Source organism: Ooceraea biroi, chromosome 8 (assembly GCF_003672135.1).
Source record: "Ooceraea biroi isolate clonal line C1 chromosome 8, Obir_v5.4, whole genome shotgun sequence".
NCBI classification, from domain to species: Eukaryota; Metazoa; Arthropoda; class Insecta; order Hymenoptera; family Formicidae; genus Ooceraea; species Ooceraea biroi.
This window is the reverse complement of record NC_039513.1, coordinates 12,451,992-12,469,176: the sequence shown is the minus strand read 5'-3', so window position 1 is coordinate 12,469,176 and position 17,185 is coordinate 12,451,992. Positions and strand designations below refer to the sequence as shown.

At 47.2% G+C, this 17,185-nt stretch overlaps 1 protein-coding gene across 4 annotated transcripts in view; it reads left to right on the top strand.

Moving 5' to 3' along the window:
* The window catches only part of LOC105276363 (cysteine-rich motor neuron 1 protein), a 263,409-nt gene that overhangs the window by 4,747 nt on the left and 241,477 nt on the right, over positions 1–17,185 (top strand). For all 4 annotated transcript variants that reach the window (XM_011333904.3, XM_011333905.3, XM_011333902.3 and 1 more), the window contains exon 3: positions 4,039–4,181. In XM_011333904.3, the coding sequence (XP_011332206.1) occupies positions 4,039–4,181 (143 nt within the window). The remainder of the gene's footprint in view (positions 1–4,038; positions 4,182–17,185) is intronic.

Genomic DNA, 17,185 nt, shown 5'->3' with positions numbered 1-17,185 from the left:
CCCGCTTATATTTCTCGCGGTATTTTGGCGGACACACGATAATGCAGTCGTGGCCGCATACGTCGATACGTACAACATGCCGATTCGAAAACTCTTGAATTGAATTTCAAGCAGAGCAACACGCGCTTCTCGCGTCCACGCGCGAAGATGGAGAAAGAATTCTCAGAGTAGTCTCAGATAGTTATAGCATTCTCCCTCGGAGGACCTTTGCGAATTCAATAGGTGTACCTAACGTTTATTGCACCGTGGAATTTCCAGGACAGGAAGTTCTTACGGAACTCCTGGCGATCCGGGAGAAACGGGGACGACGGTGGCCATCGGGACGTTCGATGCGATACCGAAAGATAGTTGGGTAGTTTCGTTGACGACAATGACCACGACGACGAGGAGGAGGATCGTCCCTAAACGTCGTACGGAAAGGGCAAGTTGCACGCGCCGAGTTTCCGAGCGTACGTGGCAGGATTATTGCTTTATGCAAATTTTTCGAGCGAACCGACGAGAGACGAGTGTCGTCACGGTAATCGGCAATCACAAACCGGCGACACGCCGATAAATTGTCGCCGTCATTAAGGGGATCCTGGAGTGGCCAGTGAACTCCGTCGCGGCGTCTGAATTACCGGCGGAATCGATGATTTTCCTGTATTTTCTTTTTATTGAATTCACAGAATGAAAAATCCTTTTCCACGATGAAAGTACACACAATAATGTAATGTGAAAAGCAGGACTTAACTTTCCAAACGGAAAAAAATCACAATTTTTGATTCAGCCACGATTTCACAGGCATACGTAGGCACGAAATGATCACGAATCTTTCTGCACTAATTACTTTTACACTAGGCTTCTAAACTCATTTCTAAAAGCTTCCCCATATTCTTTCATTTTGTTCCGTCCTTGCGATTATCGAATTTTGGCCACACAAACTGCAAAACATTTATATTAAGAACATTAATGTACGAGGTGACGTCAAAATAAGCCGATAATAAAACTGTAAATTGTTTTTATCGTTTTTAACATAGAGTCGAATTTCGCTCGGTATATTTCTTTGTATACTTTAATCGTGGAGAAGGATTTTTCATTCTATACAATCATTAAAGAGTAATTAGTACAGTAAGATCGACCAATTCCGCCGGTAATACAGACGACTCCAGGATCCCCTTAAAGACGACGTTAACATCGCGTCTACTCCCGCGAGTTCCGCGCGTTATTTCGCTCATCCACGATACGATATCACGATATCACGACGGAGAGATAGAGAGAGAAAGAGATTTAACCCGTCACACGGCCTGGCTGTCCGTGCGTAACGTAATTCAATGAAATTTCTCCCGTTCCCGCCATAAACCGTCAGCATTAAACGTTAAACGCCGGTCTCGAGCCGTTTGACATTCTCGTGCCGTTGTCTCAATCGCGGCTTCGACCGGTTCAACATATCCAATCCGATCGTACGGGAATCGCGTGATCTCACTGGAAGGCATAATCTTATCGTTCCGCTTCGGAAGAGGGTCGCGTCTTTACGATCCCAGTGAATCTCCATGGGGGAACGTTGGCTTTTCATCTCTCCGATCGCGGCACGGAAAAAAGCCGATCGCATTCTCGGCCCTAAGCAAGTCCACTAATTCCACATGATCTGGGAGCTTGATTCGATCGAGCTCCTAAATCGTCGCAGTAAGCTCTCCCTCCTCTGAATTTCGCGATGTCTTCAGAAGCCGGGCTGTTTCCGCGACTGTTACAAAGGCACGCGACGCGATCGATCTGGAACTCTTGATGGAACTCGTGATGGAAATTGCCGAATGATGGGACACAAGGCTGCGCGTTTTCCCATGGAATAATGGACGGTGTACGAGACGAAGAATACACGAGGCATGAGACAGACTGTACGGCGGCGTATCGTATCGGGAATTTATTGGAAAATATTTAGCATGCAATGCCATTGTCGGCCGAGCGGTCGCCGAGAGGTATGCGAATTAGGAATTGTCGGACGGAACGAATTGCAGTCTTCTCCGACCGCATGCACAGGCAGACGCATAACTGGCCAGGCGCGCGGTTCATTATTTCTCGGCCTACAGGCCTACTTCGATCTATCATTGCAAGCGATAACGTCAATCGCGACGAGGAATGTAAGACAGATTCGCGATGCTTCTGTAATTAAAACGGGCGCACGTTTGCTGAATTAATTGAGAACGTCTGAGGCATTCTGAAACAACGTCCGCAATGATAGGAATAAAAAAAAGAATATGTAAACTGAGAGATGTGCGTTAAATATATCATATTACTTTATTATATCCTCTTTAAACATACGCAACATTTCATCGCGTACTTGATGGAATCAACAGAATTGCAGTATCGCCGACATACATATGCTACTTGCGCGTAGATGATGTACGATTACGTTTTATCCTCGTGTGCATCATCTTCCGGTGCTCTCTTGCTCGTGAGCTATTTTCTTAGAGCGTAGAGCGGATTGTTTTGCAGGAAACGACGACGAACGTGATGGAAAAAGGCTTGTCCCATGTGTCTCTTCGTCGCCGCAGTGCCGAGATACGACCTAATAAAATCCCTTGCAGTTGACAATTTTCCGCGACATTGTTCCCCGCGCGATGCACTGCCGGAGTGCACCTTGAAATTCCTCCCGTTTCCCTTTTCTCTGTCCCTTTCTTTTTTCACCAGCGGAACTTCGTAAAACTACGACTTCGTGCCGCGGAGCACGTGAAGAAGCTTCTTCTATCTTGTATCCCGATTTAAGCCAAGTTTCCTCAAGACAAAGGCACATCTCGCGTAAAGAATCTAAACACGAGGATACGTAGGATTATAAGTCTCACGCTGATCATCTCGCGCAGAAATGCGATTTTCTCTGAAATAAGAAGTTGCGTCTCATTAATAATGATATAGGCTCTCTGAAATTTAATTTTGGCTAAAATTTTATTAAGGCCAGAAACGTACTTATAATTTCAGAAAAGCCATAAGGCGCCGAAACATTAAAGCGTCGAATATAACGCAGATGTGAGTCATACATACATACATACATACATACATACATAACAGAGCCGACATCTGCAATTTAAAATTACCTTGAAATATTTTTTCGGCGCGAAGCGTCGGGATTTGCATACTTGCAGCATCCATTTCGCTTTTATATACATTCGTGCGGGTTTCACGAGTTCTCGCTTAATCGCCATCGAAAATTCTCATCTCTCGGGCGACGTTATGATGCGAGCTTGCACCGAGTTAATGGGTGTATATCATATTCCCCGACGTTTCCAACCGCTCTTAAAAAGACACATGGACGAAAAGGTATCTTTCTGCCCGTGGACATAAGATGGGATACGTAAAGCCGTTGTAAACGGTGCTTCACATCCTTAAAGCATTTGTGAATCCTTTTGTCGTTCTTACGACGGGATCTTTTACGAGAACGAGAGAAATCGCTGCATTCGGGCAGAAGAAAACTGGCCACGATGTACATGTAGCCGTCGCTCTATTTGTTTCGTCTACCTACCGTCGTTTTATACTTCGCCAACGATTTTCCGCTGCGCGTTTTCCGTCGACGGAAAAAAAGGAAAAAAAAGTAACAGAGATTGAGTCCCTCTCTCGATGATCCCGGCGAAGTCAGCCGCGAGAGCTGAAATCGCCGATGCATGTTATTGTCGAGCAACAATAGCTACGCGAGCTAATAATATCGTCCGCTCACATCGCGAGCGAGGAACGAATTTTCCTCCTTTCTAATATTAACACGCGTGTAAAACACGAATTCACGCGCGCGATGATCAGGGAATCAGAAATCTTTTTAAACTCCTCCGATCGCTTAAGCATCAAAGTAATCGCTGTCGGAAATTGTGTTGCAACGCAGAGACGCGATGCGTCACGATTAAATCGCGGTGCACCGTTCTCCGCTCGTTTTATCAGCTCGAAAGTCGCCCGTCGCACTAAACCGACTTGATTTGTGCGGCCGAGCGTGTGTTCTGCATGGCTCTATATTTTTCCCATGTACAGGCGGAACGATTGACCGAGTTTCACGTGTGTATATGTGTGTATTGTGTTTCACAGGTGTTGCAAAGTATGTGCGCGCGTGGAGGGTGAGCCTTGCGGCGGCCTGTTCGGTTTTTCGGGGAGCTGCGCCGTCGGTCTGCAATGCGTGATCGTGAATCTACTGCCCCGCAGCCGGGAAATGGACGAGGGCGTCTGCACGAGTAAGTACTTCACTTTACCTTACTTCACTTTACCAGAGCGTTTTGACTTGAATTGAGATTTCCGCGCCGAGACCGGGACCGAGAGCGGCATGAAAATCAAATGCAATCTCTTACGTCTCGGCGCGCGTACCTCGAACTTCGCCCATTGGTACATAACGTCGATGGGAATGCTAATAAAGGGCCTGGCTGCGGTACCATCGTCGCAACTGCAAACGTGCGAGCATGCAACGTCGATCGCCGGTAATGAACTCGGACGGTTCTGCATGTCGCTTTGCCTCGGAGTCAAATTGCATTAGGAAACCAACGGGGTGATACTCGCTGATGATGATTGTCGATCTCTTGTTGAATCTTGTTGCTTGTCCCCGTCAAATTTCGAGACGCTGCGAGATCGTCGTGAGGCATTAGAGTTCTTTTCAGCGACGATAATAGCGCCGGTTTCATTGTAATCCCCGAGAAACAACGAGGATTACTCGTATATTTCTCAGTGTATGGCCGCGCGCTAAATGTACAGAAATAACGCGGCGATTGTTTCCGTCGCGAGTAAAGCGCCAGTACGCATTTAATAAGCGCAAAATCGACAATAAATCTCCATGCAACCATTCCAGCGCACGCTGTGCGTTGATACGATTATATCTCGCGAGTGTTGTTCCATCATTCCCTTCGGTTTATAGCCGGTGCAGCTGTATCATTCGCGGATATAATTGGATGGCCCGGTACGAGGGAAGCTCTAATCGCGAATGACGGTTGACAATTACACGGTTACGGGCATTCCGAAAAGACAGAACTGCGTCAGCCGATGCAGCGCGTTTGTCGACGCTAATCAGAAAATAAAAATAGGCATTTTGAAAAACACATTGAAAATTCCACACGCGCGTGCTTATTTTATTCATAAAATTATTAATTAGTCATATATAAAATTTATATTACGTTATCTTTTCTTGTATATCTACTTTATATTATCTTTCTCGATATGCGGCACAAGGTCAGACCGTAGGTTAATCGAAGCCGCCGGTTATCTAGAACAGTGTAACAACGATAAAATCGATACGGTTACTTTGAAACAATTAAAGGATACAATATTCAACCAAACGCGGTATCGCCATCGGCTATGGCTGTTTGGTCCCCGTATGCGCTGCCGGAACTGACGTTCACCCGGTCAACATCAATCCACGGACGCGAACTATAAACTTTGAAATTCTGCGACGCTAATATTCGACGCAATGCTCGCGAGCTTATAATGAAATAAGCAGTGCAATTGCACATATCCCGTGTAGCTTATTGAACCACTTTACGCCACGTTACGGTAGTCAAGTAAGAGATTGCGCTAATAAATGCGTTAAGAAGTGCGTTAATAAACGCGAACGCAACCGCGGCTACGATGCACTTAAATCGACGACGTCGTTTTTTTTATCCGCACTGCTCCTTCCCGCGAATTAAAAAAATTTTATGGCGGTCGAGGTTACGGGGAAGGAGACCGCATGCAGTTTCTGCGACTTGGCACGGTGCGACTTTCTCAAATGGAAAAGTTAGTTTAGGCGAAGTCATGTTTGCGCGAATACATTACTTTTCACTTAGAAATTTTCCAGCGCACTTTTCTCTCTCCTTCTGTCTCTCTCTCTCTCTCTCTCTCCCTCTCTCTCGCTCGCATATGCTCGGTATCAGGCCCGGTTTCCGCTCGGGATTTCTAAGTTCACTGTCAACGTATTCGCGAATACAGTCTCCCCCGGACGTGCCAGTTTAAAAAGGAATTCTCCCTGGTATCTCTGCAAACATTTACCTGCGGTTATTACTACAATTAGGAAAGTGGCACACACCGCTCTTCCGGCCAACTCGAGCAGTTCTAATTAAGCCTTGAATCGAGTTAATCGCGACTGCGAGCGCTACCGAAATTCCTGCGTACCTTTGTGCGATCCCGTTTTTTACCATCCGCAAATAGCGGGGAACTAGTTCTCCCGTGGATTTGCATAGCTAAAACAGATAAGCTACGTGAATAGCCTTAATGCGAGCCTCGCCCCGGTAATGTCAGGTTGGAGCACATTAAGGCGTGTTACACGCCGTTGTATCTTTCCCTTCTATCTTGAAAACTGATAGAGCCGTATCTTGATCGCTGAAATCGTGTCGCGCTCTCGTCGCTGCCGTAAAAGGAACGGAAAAATGGAGGATTTCGTGCGTCCGTTCGTACACGATTTAAAATCGCAGACGATAAGTTCACTGAAATATTCCGTGGGTATATGCCCGTTGTTAATACCCGTTGGAGAAGTTGCCGACGTTTTTAGCCTTCGACGAAGATTGTTCGCGAACCCTTTGACGGTCCTTTGATCTGATTTACATATTACCGATAATTACTCCGAAAAGGAAACGCGCGCTCGCTTTCATTTTCCGATTCATTGAATAATCGATTGGTGGATGCGCGTTCTCCAGGCGCGACCCTTATCCAGTCTCCACCGTGGATTCTACGTTTTTCCTCACCTTTTCCACGGGCTCGATGTCCTCTCACTTCTTTGAAAGTTCTCTCGCTTTGAGCGAGACCCGTGCCGGCGCGCAGACCTAGAAGTGAACGATTCCGCGCCGCTCGCGAATCTAATTGAGCGATTTTTGAAGTTGTTATAACTCGGAGATTTTCCAAACTTTAATCAAACGACGATCTCAAAGAGCCCGCCTGGAAGAGGAAGTAATTAAGGACCGCGCTGAGGGACGTGAAATACTTGTATGAAAAATGTTCCGGAATCTTCACGAACGGGAACTTTTCGGTGCAATAACTTCGTCCGCGTGAGGAACCACTTAATAATTGTAGAAAATTATTCAAGCGCATATATGCGCATTTGATGGTACTTAGAAATCTTAATTAATTGACTTGTGTCGAAAAAAAACAAACGAATGAATAACCGGTAAACTGTGTCAAACGACACGACAATGATAACGAACGCGGAAAGTGTAATGACCGAAAATGATAACAACAAGGTTGTTAACAGCGGCAGTCAACAACAAGCTGTGAACGAAATTATCGCCGGCGCGATTTTACAATCGCCGTCCGAATAGAATCTACATCAATCGCAGTCGCTTGAAACGTCGAGGTTCATGTCGCTGCACTCCGTATTGCCGTTCGCGAGTTCCATAATACGCGCAGCGTATTTCCACCCGTCACGTCAATTTCAGAAACAACCGCGATAACCGTCAAAAGCTGAAAGAAACTGAAAAGGGAATACTGACGTGTTTACAATTTCGGATTTTATTAACAGGCCGGGCGCAGAGAGGCTGTTACGCGCGGCGAGTGCCGGTTGCCCGATGGCTATGTGCCAATTTGGCGAACTGCGCGTGTGCAACAATCATACGAAGTTTTGTCGAAACGAGACCGAAACAGGGATGCAACGGCGATCCCTTAAACTGACATGCGACCGGTCGAAATATGAAATGGCTAATATTTAGCCGGCATTAACGACGCGCGCGAGACCGGAATATCAGTTTTCGATCACGCTCCTGCGACCTCACGGAGCGCGCATGTTTCTGGCTCTTCGCTCTCCAGGACATCCGAGCGGATACGCGCTCGGATTGATCGATTATCGTGCAAGTGTAGTACTGTTTAACGGCGATTTGACTTGGAAATTTTCACGGCTCGGCTCCCGAAAAAAAACCTTCGCGATCGCCCGCGTCAGCATCAGCGCGTCAGAACGCTTTTGTTCCGCAAGCAGACGCGCGGTAATTCGTTTTGCCGCGCTTACGCTCCGCTGACGGGATCGGACACGCGAAAATGGATGCGCTTGTTTCGAGAGCGGCCTGCCTGACATTTATGATATCCCGAGCGTCGAGTGTTTGCTACAATATATCGCGAATTAATTATATTTGTTCGCCGCCCACTCCCACTTTGACGTGGTGCTGTTATTTGGACAACTGCCGCACGATAATCATCCGCGCGACAGTTTTAATAATTCCGAATTGCATTGCATTTCGGAATACTGTATACCCTTTCCCGTGTGTGTCGCACGTTTTGTCACACCCGAGACCCTTCGCGCATCCCATCCCTTTCGCGAAATAATGTCACTCTCGCGGCAACATTATGTTAATTGTTTTAATTTTAAATACAAACCCGCCATATTTTATTCGGTATATTTATACTGAAAAAAAAAGCAATTAACTGACGATGTCAATAATGTTATCGGTGCTGCTTCAGTGCTGTGTTCGGCGAGTTTAATAATTATGACGATTTGGTAATTCAGGGAGCAAGTTGCACGCGATAGTGCATACATCAAGCATATATAATCCTAATATTCACTTCCATAACCGTTGATATGTACAGCAGGGGTGACCTCGTTTGTAGTGCTTGACGATTGTGCTGCGCGCACAAAATCAGTAGTGTAAAATTAGTTGCGCTGCTCTCTTGTCTCATAACGCGAATCTCTCCGCTATCTCTCTCTGTCATACAGTTTCTCTCTATTCCATATATCGAAAGACGGAGTAGTTGCTTGCATCGTGGAGCTCGAGCTCGAAACTGTCTTCAACTCTTCTGGCACTTCCGACGAACTTTGACACCGGCATTTTCGAAACGCTTCAATAATGACTGCTTGCACAATGCACATTATCTCCTCGTTATTATCTTAAAGCGGCCGGTAATTGAGTTAACCCGATTCGAGCCTGCATACGGGATGCTGTATACAGTCGCCGCTTCCGCTTCTTGCCTGTCGCTGGTGAGCTCCTCAGTTTGCTGCTGGAATCGACGATTTCTCGTGTTTCAGCGCCTCGCTCTTATCGTCAGCTTCGTCGTCTCTCGCAGCAGGGATAACAAACCCCACGGAAATTAGAATAATTGTCAACTTTATAAATGTCAGACGAGCGCTCGCGCCACGAAACTTGCCCGCTTCCCGCGTTAATCGTAGTTCGCGCGGTAAATGAGGCCGCGATCTCTCGAGGTCGAGGGAGGAAGAAAGACGGAGAAGACTCGGTGATTCCGTCGCGGTTCCCTATTCTTATTTGGCGCATTCACGAACGGGACACGCTTTCGCACTCAAATTTCGCGCACGTCGACACGAAGCGAGCCGGCGCGAGCTGCCGGCAGCCGCTAAGGACGAACTCGTGTACGTGTCTTTGGAAAATGAAATTGCTTTCGATTTCTCTCACTGCTCTCCCGTGATTTCGCGGCGCCCTGCTGGGAACGGGATTAGCCGACCTGCCGTGGGAGGTGAGTTTCGCATGCCGCGAAATCGGTTTAAACCCTGGCGGCGCGGAGCGGCGCCGCGACGACAAACCTCGTCGAGTGTCCCGGCCAGGTTTGCTCGGGAAATCGGGCCGGGACTTTGCGGAATAAACGGCCGGCGAAAACGACGGGCTACGAATTATGTATTTTCACTTACAATCTGTTGTTGCGGATATTCATCCGTGGGATCTGCATTTATATGACGTTGCCTTATCGCTTATTCATTGGCCGACGGTCTCCGGCTAGCGCGAATTGCTTGTAATCCCGCTGATGTGCGTTATTTATAGATACTAATAATGCGGAAGAGAGAGAGAGTGTGAGAGAGAACGGCAGGGCTTTTGGGCCCATCGCTTTAGTAATCCGCAGCTTGATTAATACTAAACAACTCGCGCTGTGAAAATTAAACAGCAATAGCGGATAATTGTTTCAAATTAAGTTTTAAATATGTATAGGGGCTTCCTTTACCGTTGCAACATTACGCGCAATGCGCAGCGCGAGTTACGGCAAAAATTTAAACTTCTGCAACTGAAATGTTAAAATAATCTCGTTGTTGTAACGGTGTTTCTATTTATTATTATCTGTTCCCTGTTGTCCGTCCATTTTGATTTTTCCTGTCGGGCTTTGCGCTCGCTTTAATGAGTCGCATCCGAGTTTCTCGCGGTCCGTTTGTCTCAGTGGACAATGTAATCTCTGTGTTATCTCAATGGCAACGTTAATGTTTATAATGCAAATGATAGTAACACAAGTTCTCAGGTCTCCGCAGATTGTCCTCAAGTTTCCTCTATCGACGGTTTCCTCCTCGATTCGAGAAATCTAAAATCATTCCATCAGGTGACTAGTAGTAGCTGCCGCAGCGAGTGGCAAAACGCTTCATCAAATAAAGCATCCCTCGGACAAAAATAGCAAGAAATATGCGTGTTAACGCGCGAGAGATGTGGAACAGCACTTAACTTCGTTGCACACGCTTTTGCACGATTACGTATCGAGATACGAGGAAGAGACCACGGTGGATTCGTTATATGGCGAATGAGAGACAGAGAGAGGGATAGAGGGTGAAAGGGAGCAAAAAAATGTTATCTCTCAAAAAGCGTGTACCGCCCCGCGCGGTCGCGTGCATGTGCAACAGACGAATCAATCAGGCCGTGAAATTTCAAAAACGAACGTCAATCAGACCGGGTCGGCCGAACTATCACCCAGTTAACACGGTTTTACAGCGTTGGACGGCGCCCGTCGTCGTGCTGATCGATTTCTTCGTGCATCGGCGATGCGCGCATTTAGGCGAGTAACCCCTGTACACGCAGGCACGAAAAATACACTACTCGGGTGTAGAGACAGAGTGCGAGGAAGAGAGAGAGAGACGGGGAGCGAGAGGGAAAGAAACTCACAGAGTAATCGATTCGCTTTGATACACCGGTCGACCCTTCCTTAGTAGTGACCTCGTGCAGAAATGGAGTTCGCACGAGAAGCTGTACATAATCCGGGCATTATGGTACCGCGGCGTATCGCGAACTGACTTTTCCGGTTCGATGCAGCGTGATGCACCATTCGAATGACGCATCATTCGCGGCCACGGGAAGACGGTCGGTCACGCGGTGTTTCGCTACATCTGCTATCCGTGCCGAATACAAATCGGTTCGTCGGATGGTGACTCCACGTCCATGCGTTGCAACATTCCCGTGCCAATATTCCACGGCGTTCGTTCTATATACAGTTCGCGAGATGCCAGCAAATTTTCTGCAAAAGTGGCACGTTTGATATAGCTATCAGCGCGTCGAGAATGACAGAGTCACGCGCGATAAAGTCAAGTCCGCGCGGGCAGATTTTCATAGGTCGCACCGGTCCACGCTCGCTCTCATCGCTTTATGGACGAGAAAATATTTTCCCTTAAACGCGAAATGAGCTCGGCCGCGGATATGGTCGGTGTACATGATCCTCAGCATTTTTCCGTTACGCGTCGCCCCAAGTACGCGAGGATATTACCGCGCTATCATCGTCGTGACGCCGGAATTACCCTCGCGCACGTGAGTGTCGAGAATCCGCGCGAGCGAGCCGGCTAACGCGTCCGGAGACGCGGGTTTACAGCGAAACTGCAATTCCGTTATTAAAAGTTGGATTCCCAAAGTGGGGATCTCGCACGCTTCAAATGCACGGGACAGGAAAGCTAAAGAACGTGAAATCACGGTCTAACGCGCCGCTCCTCGACGAGATCGCTGCACCGATTCGCCAGCTCGGCAATTGATACAATCTCCCGGAAAATTTTTAATCAATTTCCACCCGTACCCGTTTGAGAACGTTATCTCGAGGGTGGTCTGGCACATTTAAGAAAAGAGCTGTGCGCGCACATCACACTCACACATAGTACACACACACGTACACGTTCGTGCACCGCTGGCTCAACTTAAGCCGATGCATATGCACGGTTGCCGCTCGACGTGGAGAGCGTCGGGACGCTCAGTATTCATGGAATATCGTTGCTCGAACGCGCGTGGTGAGTTGGTAGGGTACAAATTAGTTTAACCCCCCTTCTCGTCGTATTTGCGCCGCAGTGTATTCGGAAATATTCACGCGTGCCCTCGCGTCGTCATCGTGTGAAATTTTCGCTACTTTTCGCTACCTCAAAGGTATTTTCCGCTATCGCTGGATGAATGAATCGAGGGGAGTAGTGGCAGTTTTAATACGTCTACCCCATAACGCGCGTTGGAGTTCGACGGAACTTTGCCTACATATTTTCGCTAATGTCTCCGATAAATTTTGAAACGTGATACATTTACCATGAGTAAGAAAGAGCGAACGAGCGAGAGAAAGAGGGAGAGAGAGAACATAAATTCTATTTTCCGCAAATAATTTCCGAATATTATTCATTCATTCTCATTTCCCGTACGGTGTTGCGTACGCGTGGAAATTTGGCAGTTAATAAATTACCATGACGTTGCCGCGCGCGCGGTACGCTCATGAAGAAATTATGCGTGATGTCTGCGAATCGCGGCGTGTCATTTAATATGTATTCTATAATTATCATGGCGCAGAGAAGTACGTTATTTGACTTGCGTTCGTCATCGGGCGATATACATACGTCCATTACACAATTGTAAATACGCCTAGCGCGCTGTTTGACATTCCGCGTGAACAAGATTATCACGGAATATTTTCCGCAAGAACGAAATATCACGTGAACGTCAAAATTTATGCGTTGACGTCGGCAATATCTGCCCGTTTAGTGGAATATGCACATTCGACGTGAGCGTATAATTTTCATATAAATGCGATTCGCGATGCGAAATATTGCTTTATTAGTAGGATCAATAATGCTATTGTTGACTTAGGCCGTTTAATTGATTATTAAAATAATCATGCGGAAAAACAGACGAGAAATCTCCGTTCGAATCGAGCGCAATTAAATCATCAAAGAAAAACGCGGCTGATCTTTAATTACATCGCGCTATTTTGCGATAAATTGAAATGATATTTCAATATTAATGCGATATTCTATAATTATCTATTTCTTGTGTTCTTTTTATCCATCGGCTCATGGATCTGTCTCTCTCTCTCTCTCTCTCTCTCGATTTCATCTTTACCTCGATGCGCGAGGTACACGCTGATTAAATCCGCGAACGTTTATAGATTACCCGATAATAATTCGCCGCTAATGTATATCAACATTTATTTATGTCGATTTATACATATGCGCGTCTCGATTAAGCCGTAATTCATTTTATAATCGCACTGCCGAACTGATACTCGCCATAACGTGAAAATTTCATCCGCTAATAAGTTAAATGCCGGGCGCGTTGAAAATAAAGAACGGGATCCCGGCAATTTCGAGTGACATTTATCGTCGTGCTAACAGTCCTCCGCCTCCGCCATTTATCGCCGGGATATTTATAGCGCCTGTTGATAACTTGCTCAGCCGTGAGTGCGATCTGTTTCCGCGCAAAATTTCGGCGTGCCGACAGTTATAAAACATTTGCGTACAAGTAATACGATATTTATGCAAATAGATCTCGTCGACCGCGTTATCTCGGCGTGCAACTTTTCACGTGCCGCGCGGCAAAGGGAACGAGAGGGGTTCGCTGAAGAAAAGGGGATGCACGCGAGAAGCGCACACACGATGGGTGACGTTTTATGCAAATGAAAATTCACCGTAACACGACGTATAACGGCGGACGGACGCGTGACGTGACGTTTCGCTACATCAAATGAAGGGAGCTGCGCCCTGCAAAAAGGCTACCGTCGAAAGAGCTCCCCCGCGATTTACTCGTGACTCGTGGGACGGCACTGGCAACCGACTTTATATGAAAAATGATCGGACTTGAAACTCGCGGCTCTTTGATTCGATGGTGTAATCCGCGCGGAATAATCCCGCTCAAATTTGTAAACTTGTAAATTTTGTCGAGAGTGTTATACGCGCAAATCGAAAAAGGAAATTTCCCAGATTTTCATCGCTTGTCAGCTCGATCTTGCTCCTGCTGGGCCCCTCGAAAAATTCGGCAAAATGCGTTCTTCGTCCCCGGACGGTGTCATTTCGTTCGGTCGTTTTCAAATCCACGAACCTCGCCTCGTCGAGATCGGGGATTACACCGATACGAAGAGATAGGCCTGGCTCTTTTGGAGCGAACGTTCTTTTTAGGAAAGTCTTCCTTTCACGGTCGATAAGCGTTTTCCGGCGAACAATTTCCCGAACATCGTGACAGGAAGGCCCGCGAGTTCGTTCGGCCGACGAGCGATGAAGATTCGAGAGGGGAAGCAGTCATTATCCTACGAGAGAGCGCGGGAGATGGTCCATTGAAACGAGACAAGGCAGCTTCCACGATGTTATCGCCGGCAGGGTAAACGGCGAAGGTATCTGAGCATTTACGGGCCATTTCCTCACAGCCCGCCTTCCCATAATGACATTATTGCCTTCTTGGGGGTTGAATGGTGAACGGTGACGGTGTCCTATCTTCAAGTCGCTAACCATGGTCATTATTGGTTTTCGCTCGGTACACCAGGCCATGCAAATTCGCATTCGGGGAGACAACGTCGCGGCGCTGAGAACATCCGCGTTCTGTTTTCGCGTCGTTCCACGTTGGTAGTCGCGACAAATACGGCGATCGGCTCGGGCTTCTGTGTTTCTGTCGAGTCGACAAATTCGCGTCTGGCTGAATTCTCTTTATTACGTCCTCCCGTATAAATCGAAAGCGATACGTAACTGCTGAAGTTGAACGAGCGGTCCGTTTTCTCGAATCTGCTCGGGATGCTTCATGTTGCAGCTTGGTCGTCCGGTTACTAATCGATTGCTTGAATAAATTATGCAATGCACGGCGCACGGCTTTTAGCCTCTGAACGTAATGTACAATTAATCTCTGTACACAAACAAAATTTGTATTCTGTAATGTGACGCTTGAAGTAAAAGTTGTTATTATTAAGAGTCTGCTTATAGTACTTGTTAGCAAGATATTATTTCAAGTTCGTTACGTTCTGTCGGAATCAAACGTGATTAAAAGATTGGATTACAGTTGTAATTACGGTTCTCGGTGAATAGTGGCCCGACTGGAAATCCAGGAAACCGATACTCCAAACTTCGCTTCGAACATATCGGATATTATACAATCCACTCGCACGCAAAGTGCACGCTTAAGTTTCGCTCGTTACGTTGAAGAACGATCATTTAAAGCGAATCAGAAAGGTTCCTTTCCTAACAGCCGGCACCCTTTCACACATCTTCCACTTTAACGCGCAAGTGCTTTAAAGTTCCCGAAGTTCCTATCAAGCCTTTTTGCCGACTTTCATCGTGTAATACGTCAGGCAAGATACAAAGGCACGAAAAAGGAATCGTCTCGATAGCTCCCTGTTATTAAGTCCACTCTTAATCCGTGTCTCGAAGGACATTAAATCCCGGAAAATTGGAGCGAAAGGTGGCCACTCATTTCTTAAGCGGAATCACGAAGCGTGGGCGCGAACGTGCTCCGCTTACGCACTCGCGAGGCGGACGGCGAACGTTCAGGCGTTCTTTTTAATCCACGATCACGGATTAAAAGCGAAATTACGTATAGCCGGATAGAAAAAAAGAGAAAGAGGGAGAGAGAGAACGAGCTTTACGGTGAAGTATCGGCGTGAATAGCTACACTATCTCGGCGAGCCACGCGCTATAAAAGTACGCGTTTATCGAATCTCGCGGGAACGTCGCGACGATTAAGTCGCGCGGCAATTTATTATACAAAAGTCGTAGGTTCCTGAAGGCAGACTCCCTTCTTATGGGAAGTAACAGTCGCATAATGAATCGGGAACTTGCGTTACACGCGGCCGGCAGTAATGGCGCATTGTAATGTTTACGACGCATTGCAGCGTTTCCCGGCGAGCCGCTTGCACGAGCGTTTCCCGCATGCAGATTCAGCGAAGTGGATTATCCCGGGCAGGAAAATGTGCCAACTTTTACTTAGGCGTTAAGCGGTCCTAATGCAAATCGTCGGGGGGAAACGTGTGTAGGAACTCGACTCGGTCGGCGGCGATCGTATTTCCGCTCTTTAACGCGCGTGGTTTTATCCGGATGATATGAAAAAAGTTAGCGACCGCACGCGTTCTCCGCTTTCGGATACTTTCAGCTCGATGCTGCCGCACACTTTGCGCGCACACCACTCGGCGGAGTTTATAATAATCTTCCTCCCCCATCCGTGCACTCATTACGTTATCTCCCGCGTGCGATTCGCGGGAAAAATAATCGCAACAACTAATTTCTCTTATACGCTCAAGTGTATAAATTATTGCTACCATGCGTAAATGAAAATACGTAAGCCGTTACGGTGAGACTGAGTGAGGAGGAGGGCGATTAAGAGGGTCCACTGTTAACGCGAGTTAAAGTCTCGAGATATAAAATAGGGAAAAGTAATATCGCCGCGTGCGTAAACGTCGCAGACGTAAAATACACGCAATAATCGTTTGAGCGTTTTAAGGACGCTTCTTGATATATACCTGATACTCGTACGCCGTTTAGGAATCTCGCGTTAAGAGCTACGCGCGGGGGAACGTGCTGTTAAATTTAATTCGCGATGATTAAAGTTCTCGGGAGATTACGATACCCACAGGAATATTTATGCCGGTCGCGCATAACTTGGAGCATCTTTCATGGCTGTTAAAACGGGAACAATCGTAACGCGAGGCTCTTGTAGCAACGTCGTAACGTTCCGCGCGAGTGAGACGGTATCACCGACGGCGTTTCGCAAACTTAAAAATGATCGTCGCGCCGTAACGTTATCATTATTCGTTAGATTTACGCGGCGTATCGGTGAAACTCATTTAATCCGGTTCGTCCGTCGTGCGAATGCGTCCTCGTAAACGTTCGTATCGCCGTATAACAGGCGCAGAAGTATGCCGCGCGTGTAACAGTATCCATGATAAAGTAACGTGCGGTAGTCTCGCTCCTCGACGAAGAAACGATACCACTTGAAAGATTTCAGTTCACGTCAGAATCGATCCTCGGTGCGATCGCTTCTCTCTCCTTCCTCCTTTTTTCCTCGGAGAAACGAAGATTGCGCCGTCGATTGGGCGCGTCGCGCGGCTCCGCAGCTGCTGATATTAAAATTGTTAGTCTTGCTGGAGATGAGAAAGAGAGAAAGGGAAGCGGCAAGGGACGGCCATTTCGATGAAAATCTTATTAGCACAGCCGTGAGATCGTTATTAATTAAGACATTTCTCTGTCGGAATCGTCGCCCGAGGACTTTTTTACAACGAGAGGAGGCGGGCTCGTAAATCCGGCGGATCGTAAAGAGAGCCGGGCGCGAAATGACATATGCAGATATTCAATTGCTCGGCGGGAGCCGAGCGTTTCGGGCTCAAGAGT